Source organism: Protobothrops mucrosquamatus, unplaced genomic scaffold, assembly GCF_001527695.2.
Source record: "Protobothrops mucrosquamatus isolate PMUCROS unplaced genomic scaffold, P.Mucros_1.0 scaffold_182, whole genome shotgun sequence".
In the NCBI taxonomy this organism is placed as follows: Eukaryota; Metazoa; Chordata; class Lepidosauria; order Squamata; family Viperidae; genus Protobothrops; species Protobothrops mucrosquamatus.
In genome coordinates, this window is record NW_015386258.1 from 256,679 (window position 1) to 265,211 (window position 8,533).

Consider the following 8,533-nt stretch of genomic DNA (forward strand, 5'->3'; position numbering starts at 1 on the left):
AGGCCGCCACAGCCTCAGGTCGTACATTTCCGCAAGGCCGCCAAGCCGCCATCGTGCCAAGCCGCTAGCCATTGCCGCATCGGGCCGCCGCCGCGTCCGGCCGCTGATCTTCCTGGCCGCTAGGCCCCAAATCGTCCGGTCGCTGATATTCCAGGCCGCTAGGCCCCAGGTCGCCCGGCCGCCGATCTTCTCGGCCGTTAAGGCCCGAGCCGTCCGGCCGCCGATTTTCCCAGCCATTAGGCCCCGAGTCGACCGGCCGTCGATTTCCCGGCCGCCGATTTCCCGGCCGCTAGGCCCCAAGTCGCCAGGCCTCTCCACTCGGCTGCTCCGCCACTCCGCTCGCAGCCGCCAATTTCCCGGCCGCTAGGCCCCAAGACACCAGGCCTCTCCGCTCGGCTTCTCCGCCTCTCCGCTCGCGGCCCCGCCCGGATGGTCTCGGCGGTCTCCGCGGGGTCCAGCGCGCCTTCTTCGCTCACACACTCTCAAGGACGCAAAAGAGGAACAAAATGAAGGATGAAAGCCCCAAAATTGTGCACACCAAAAGAAGCCATGGCTTCTTTATTTCTAACCTTGGCCCATGGATTTATTTTGTCAAATTCTGCACAAGAAACACATTCATTTATTATTTTCATGTATATTTAGCCAATTTATTTCACAAACTCTCATTTTTCTTAAAAAACAAACAATCTGTAGTATTTCTATTTTAGTTTACCAACTAATTCTCCCACTTTACTCAAGCTGAAATCTACTTAAAGTAACAGGAAATCATCATAAATCTAATAAATTTAAGATGTACTGCTCTTCATTTCCCATAAACCGAGTCAGCATAACTGGCTAGGAAGGCACCAAATTTGAGATCGCTATCTCACACCATTTTCTGTTCTTCTGCATGCCAACTTTTAGGATGTTTTTAATCCAATGTCTGTCTGGAAAATAATCATGTGCTTCCAAATGGAAAATTCAGTATTCCAAGATGTATTTTATACCCAATTTCACTTTTTTTTAAATAACTCGTTTCTCTTCAAACAGAACTCTTATACAAAATAAATATGATTCTCAAAAGTATTCAGTGATTTGTGTCATGATACAACATTTATAAAAAATTGGCTCTTAAGGGACTGTCTGAATCTATATACTATTAAAACTATTGTTCCTGTAACCTTTAAGTGGGTGAAACGGTGCATCACAATGCAACAATTTTTGAGCCAAGATACTTCAAATGGGCCAATTTACAGAACGCATCCAAAATCTGAAACCCATGACTCTTCTGGAATTGAAATCTAGCAAATTTTATAAAGGATTTATAACATAAAAATTATCATAAAACAGTTAATGACATAATACAAAATGTCATAAAACATTTCCTGTGCTGATATTTGCCTGTGCTATATAGTGCAACATGAGCTATTTTCAAGACTGATAAATCTCTGAATGTATATCCCAATTTTTTCAGTGAAGGCAGAATGTTAGAAATTCTGTCACTGTTGAAGGCATTGAGGAATCTGGTAAGGAAAATATGTCGTGAATGGAGAATTCAGTAGGTCATGAGTTTCTAGTACAGATGTCCCCAACCTTTTGGGCACCAGGGACCAGTTCCACGGAGAGAGGTTTTTCTGTGGACCGGAGGGTTCGTGGTTTTGTGTGGTGCCTGCATCTCGTGGATGGGGCTTTGTTTGTTTGTGCAGCCAAGTTGCTGGCATGCTGTGGCCTGGTACTGGTCCATGGACCAGGGGTTGGGAACCCCTGGTCTAGTATGTATTTAAATGTAATGCTGCTGGTCCAGTGTATGAGTATGAATGTTCACACAGACCTTAAATTAAGCACATAATGTAAGCTAAATTTATACCCACACTTGAAAATTAAATGTGGCCTGGTGTATTATGCATCACTTGTGGTCATCAGCAGTGTGTTTTATAAAATATGGTTTTATAACCATGATATTGTAATTTCAAGGAGGAAGTCTGAGGAAGAACGTCAGAAGAAGGAAGACGAAAGAGCACGGCGAGACTTTATTAAGCAGGAATATATGAGGCGAAAGCAACTGAAACTAATGGAAGACATGGACCTTGTCTTAAAGCATCGCCCTCATTTTTCCAAACAAAAGAAGGCACGTCCAAAATCCATTCATAGGGATCACATTGAGTCACCTAAAACACCAATCAAAGGTCCTCCAGGTAATAACTGATTCCAGAAGAAGACATGTTTGTGCCCCTGCACAAAGCAAGAGCATATAATTTTCTAGGATCTATTAATCCAGGGAATATAATCCCTCTTAAACCCTATTCTACTTTTTTTTACTTTTGTGGGGCTTAAATGCTTTGGGGGTGGGTTGTTTCCTTTTTTATGGACAACAGTTAAAATTACTGTGGTAGTTAAACTCTTTGTATTTTTAATATTTCTGCACAAGTATGACCTAAAACATAATCTGTTTCCAAACATGTTCTAGGTAAAGAGAACCCTATTAAACAAATGAGTCAAAACCACTACACATATTGATTTATTTACTGATGAAAATGATCCAATGCTATTTACAGTATATGTGAGTGACAAAAGTATGCAAGCCTTTGCTTTCAGTAACCCCATCCCCAAGCAATAATTCATTAAAGCGAAAAAGTTCTGTTTTGGTTTCATCCATCCAGAGAACATTCCTCAATAAATAGTCTTCCGGCTTGTCCTTATGGATTTTCGTAAATATTTTAGACAATCAACAATATTCTTTTTGGAGACTAGTGGCTTTTTCTTTCATCCCTGCCTCGCAGACCATTGTTGTTCAGTGTTCTGCTGATGGTGGCAGAGAAAGTAATTATTAAACATTAAGCTAGCTTCCCTTATGGATAGTTTGCAGGCTGTATCTTGTTTATTTTAAACTTTCTTGTATTTATACAACTTTATAACTGACTGTCAATGTTTTTATTTCTTTTTCTCAGTATCAAGTCTTTCCCTTGCATCATTAAACACAGCAGACAATGAGAGCGTGCAATCAGGCAAGAGGACACCAAGGTAAATCTTCAGTTTACAATTCTGTTTTTTATAGAAATTACCTTAAAAAGCCTAGCACAATGCTATTCAATATGTGCTGCAGCTACTTAGTATATAGTCAAGAAATCAGTGACTGTGGTTCTACTGGTACAAATAATGGATCTGTTCATATGTGGCACCATGTAGAGGGAAGAGGGAATGGCCTTGAGAAACAGAAGGAAGAGCTACTAGCAAGACAATAGTCAGATAAAAGAGGCCTGAGTCCAAGATAGGAAAGTAACTTGAGTAAATGTCTCAAATAAGACCCTCCCTAGTTCTGACAAAGATAAGGCGAGGGAATGGGAAAGCTCATTTAGGCAGGCAAGTTCCTGGTACTAATATTGTGCTGGTTCTGCTCCTTTCTCCAAGGCCAGTCTCAATAGGTATTGATAGGGAGTGAGAGGTCCAGCCCATGGGCACGCCCTTGTGGGTTGCCAGAGGATTCAATACTCTCTCTGCTTCTTTTTAACATCTACATGAAACTGGTGGTGTGATCATCTGATACCGTGGGATGAGATATCATCAGTATGCTGATGATACACAGCTTTACCTCTCCATCCCTCGTGATGCAATAAATGCTGCCCTTTGTGGATACCTGGAGGCTGTAGGGATCTGGATGGGAGACAACAAGCTTCAGCTCAACCCTGGCAAGACAGAGTGGCAGTGGGTGCAATTGTTTATCATCTTTAGCTCTGGATGAGGTTGCACTACTCCAGATAGATCTGATGCACAAGAGCACAATCAAAGAGCAAGTGGCTAAGAGGGCCTTTACTCAACTTCATGTTGTGCATCAATTGCATCCTTACCTGGATTTTGAGGCCCTGTGCATGGTCACTCTTGCCCTAGTCATCCCTTGGTTGGATTACTTCAATCTGCTCCAAATGGAGCTACCCTTGAAGAATATCCAGAAGCTACAGCTGGTATAGAATGCAGCAGTGGACATAATTCTGGCGGCCCTAGAGTGACATGTATAACACTGTTGATGTGTGAGCTGCATTGGTTACCAGTTTGCTTCTGAGTCCAATTCAAGATGCTGGTTATTACCTTTAAAGCCTTATATGATATAGGTCCAGGGTATCTGCAGAACCATCTCACCCCAATGGGGCTAGGCCACCCCACCTGCTAAGGAATTTCAGCAGGTAGGGTCAAGGAGAAGAATCTTTTCTGCAGTGCCTTGACCCTATGGAACATTACCACCAGAAGTGAGCTGTTTCCACCCTTTGGGCTTTCTGGAAGGGTATTAAAATTTGGTTTTGCCAGTTGGCTTGGGCCATGAGGGGGTACTCACTGCTGGAGATGGTTAATGGGGTAACCATCCCCATCCCATGTATCACCTTGGTTCTGGTTTTCTGCATAGTTTTAAAAATTTAATGTGCATAGTTTTAACATTTTAATTGCTTTCCTATTTATCTTTTTAAGTTCTGTAAGCCACCCAAAGTCACTCTTATCAGGGAGACAGGTGGCATGTAAATTTAATAGGAGATGGGTGGCATATAAATTTAATAGTTGTATGTGAGTGTTGTAAATGGTAAAAATAGCTGGGTTTTATTGCTTTACTATACAAAGAAAAGAAAAAAAACCCTAAAAACAAAACAGAAAAATATGGAGTCCTTGGTGGTCTTTGAGCTTCATTGTTTGCCTGTAGACATTTCATTACTTAAGTAGGAAAAACTTACTATCCATGCTATCATTAAATTAGATTTATAAAATGTTGATGCCAAATATTGAACCCAACTCCAAAATATAGGCTACCTTTAATTATCTATCCTGCACAATCTGTTTTTTTTTTAAATAAAAAATTAGGCAAATTTCTAATAATACTGGATTATTGACTGAGATTTTGTGTATTTTAATAATATGCAAAGTTACATTTAAATGTTAAAATGTTAATTTTTTCAGATTTTAATTCAGATTTAATTATCTTGAGCATTCAATTGAATGGTAAAAATTAAAAATTTTAAAATTAAATAGAATCTGTATTCTAGACACGCGGAAGAAATAATCTGTGGTTAGATTATTTGCTTCCATGTGACATCTTCTTATATGTGGCTATTTCCACATATGTTTTTCGTTTCAGTATTGAATAGCAAACATTATTATAGGCACAATATGTTTTCTATTTATTGTCATACTTTAGATCTGAGTCTGTGGAAGGATTCTTATCTCCAAGTTGTTGTGGTAGTCGTAATGGGGAAAAAGACTGGGAAAATGCATCAACTACTTCTTCAGTAGCGTCTGCTACAGAATATACAGGTTGGTGTTACAGATGTAGTTTGAAGGAAAATCCTTGGAAAACCAAATTATCCCAAGGGGAAAAATGTTGAATTAATCCATTTCTTCAAGTGAACACATGTTTGGTTTTCAACCGAGAAGAATATAATGTTATTCCCCCCTCTTCCCTTCATCTTCTCCACCAATCTTTCCACTTAACTGCAAATTATGCTAGACATATTGCAGTATGGCTACCGATTACTTCCATCGGAATCATGTTTCTTCACTTTTATCCGGGAATCATGCATTTCTATGGATGATAGAGGTAAGCAAATCATAATCCTTAATCCACATGCAAGTCCCACCAGCCCCCTTTTTTTACAATTTTCAGAGGCCTCAGATCATACCACTCATTTTGGTGGCAAAATGATGGTTTTCATCAGCGCCTGGAGCTCTGATTGTGTTAAGGAGCCTGTTTCTTGGTTCTACTGTTAGTGTGTTAACTATTTTGGCTGCTCTATGTATTTATTTTTGGGGTGTTTTTATTGTTTTTAATTGTCTTATCTGTTTTATAGAATTGTTTTATAAACTCTTTTATACAATTTAGAATTGTAAGCCGTCCAGAATTACTTAACTAAGATGGCAACTATGGAATTTGAATGAATGAATGAGTGAATTAATGAATGTATGAATGAATAATCATGGTATTTAAGGCTTATTTTTCTAAATCATATTGACTTTGTTTGACGTCCTCTTCCTCTCTCTCTCTTTTTTAAAAATTAGGACCAAAGCTCTACAAAGAACCCAGTGCAAAATCCAATAAGCACATCATCCAAAATGCACTTGCCCATTGTTGTCTGGCTGGAAAAGTAAATGAAGGACAGAAGAATAAAATACTAGAGGTAAGACTAATCTACAAAGAAACAAAAAGAAAAAAGTTCAAATCTAAAGCTGGAACTGCAATATGTATTAGAGCAGGGGTCCTCAACCTTGGCAACTTTAAGACTTGTGAATTTCAACTCCCAGAAGTCTTAAAAGTCTTAAAGTTGCCATGGTTGGAGACCCCTGAATTAGAGGAGTAACTAGACAATTCAAGCTATTATTTCAAGCACATATAATGGAAAGGCAGCCATGAGAAAAAGCGCACGAGGAGGAATGGTCTCAATATTTTTAAAGACATTTTATCCTACCTTTAATATTTTTTAAAATAACTCAAGATAGAAGTCATACCTAATACTACTTGATCCTATTTTCCCCACAACAACAACCCTGTAAGGTAGGTTGGCTGAGAGAGAGTGACTGGCCCTTTGTCACCCAGCTAGTTTTCATTCCTGAGGCAAGACTACAACTCGTAATCTCTTGATTTCTCGCTTGGTGTCTTAACCACTAGTCCAAACCTGTCTGTTCACATAAAGCAGTAGACCTTGACTTACGACCACTTGTTTAATGACTCTTCAGAGTTACAGTAGTGCTGAAAAAAATGATTTACAGCCACTCCTTACATTTACAACCATCATAGCATCACTGTAGTCACTTGATCAAAATTAGGCATTTGGCAACCAGCATGTTTGCTTGCAGTATTCTGGGGTCACTTGATCATCATTTATGATTTTTCCAGGGGGCTCCCAACAAGCAAAGTCAACAGGGGAAGCCAGATTTGCTTAACAATCATGTGATTCACTTACAACCACAGCAAAAAAGGTCGTAAATTCGGGCACAATTCACCAACCACATTGCTTGGTAACAGATGTTCCTGTCCCAATTGCGATCATAAATCAAGAACTACCTGTAAATCCATCTTGATGCCATTGATTAATATTCCAGAATTGTCGAAAGTTTTAACACCTAGAATTCCCAGTTGGAGTGGCTATCGGACTCAAATCTTGAGGGGGGTACAGCATTAAGCAAAGAGAGTGTAACTATCTTGTACCTGAAAAATATTTTTAGTGTTTAAAATAATGTTTGTTTAGTTTTGCAATACTACAATCACATGTCTCTTGTCAGAATACACACAAAACATTCAAATACAATACACATAAACTTAAAAACAACTCCATCAAAATAAAGCTAAACTAGACTACATAATGATAGGAAATACTAATGGTACTATTTAACTAAACCCTTTAGTAAAGTACTGGTTTTACATGTTTGTTCGCACAAGCATGTATATCACTTGTTTACTTTATAAATGATAACAATCACTCACAGTTAATTCTATAAATTATTACTGTATTTTAAGAGACACCCCCCCAAAACTATTTGTTTTTAGTTCATTTGTACATTTGATGCCTCAAACGTCATGTAGTAACAACGAATGTTTTAATTCACATCTTGGACATTGAATCCTTTTCTAAGAGTTCAAGAAAAATTCCTTGTACTTAAAAGCATTCAAGTGCATTTTTACCTTTGCCACAATAAGAACTTACTTTTCTTCTTTATTCCCTGAAGGAAATGGAGAAATCAGATGCCAACAACTTCCTAATCCTCTTCCGGGACTCCGGCTGCCAGTTCCGATCTTTATATACATACTGCCCTGAAACTGAAGAGATCACTAAACTGACTGGGATAGGCCCCAGATCAATCACTAAGAGAATGATCGAAAGTCTCTATAAGTATAACTCTGACAGGAAGCAGTTTAGCCACATACCTGCAAAGACACTCTCTGCAAGCGTTGATGCAATTACCATTCACAGCCATTTATGGCAGAGCAAGAGACCAGTAACACCCAAAAAGCTCTCATCTTCAAAGACATAGCTACCTGTGGGAAGTTATTTCTTGCTTTAGGCAAGAAACTGTGGCAAACTTGCACTTCATTATTCACGGTCTGTTACTAAATAGACTCCGATTTGGTAACAAGGCTCCTTTGAAAGAGCAAGCTCTGTTGTCATTGCCAACTGGAATGTAAACATAGTGTTGAAGACTTGCAGAAAACCGACACTTGGGTGTTGCGCATCATGAACGATGGATTCACATCTGGGGATTTTAGTTGTTTACTCATGGTATGTGGTGTTCCTTTCCCTCGGTTCTGCAGCTCTGAATGTTTGCACACTTACGAGACTGAAGTTTTAAAAGTTTTACATTTACTGCCTTATACTGTTAATGCTTGTTTTTGGAATTTGCTTCTGTTCTTTATAACTTTACTGGAGTAATGTGTCTTACATGCCACACCATTATTATTATTATTATTATTATTATTATTATTATTATGGTTGGTCACACAGTCAGACAGATGTTTAGACTGGATTTGGCATTTTTATCCACCTATCAAGTCCTTCCCAAGGACCTGGGATAGGCAAATGTTGCT

At 39.0% G+C, this 8,533-nt stretch overlaps 1 protein-coding gene and 1 long non-coding RNA gene across 2 annotated transcripts in view; one reads left to right on the forward strand and one right to left on the reverse strand.

Moving 5' to 3' along the window:
* The window catches only part of CAMSAP2 (calmodulin regulated spectrin associated protein family member 2), an 82,100-nt gene extending 74,010 nt beyond the window's left edge, over positions 1-8,090 (forward strand). The window contains exons 14-18 of the mRNA XM_029285717.1: positions 1,954-2,174; positions 2,928-3,000; positions 5,156-5,271; positions 6,013-6,131; positions 7,678-8,090. Of these exons, the coding sequence (XP_029141550.1) occupies positions 1,954-2,174; positions 2,928-3,000; positions 5,156-5,271; positions 6,013-6,131; positions 7,678-7,983 (835 nt within the window). The 3' untranslated portion in view covers positions 7,984-8,090. The remainder of the gene's footprint in view (positions 1-1,953; positions 2,175-2,927; positions 3,001-5,155; positions 5,272-6,012; positions 6,132-7,677) is intronic.
* LOC114923142 lies at positions 6,693-8,003 on the reverse strand. Its single transcript, XR_003810576.1, has 3 exons — positions 7,877-8,003; positions 7,656-7,768; positions 6,693-7,159 (listed from the first exon to the last, which is right to left on the reverse strand). It is a non-coding gene; the product is annotated as an uncharacterized LOC114923142 (long non-coding RNA).
* Positions 8,091-8,533: the final 443 nt, after the last annotated feature.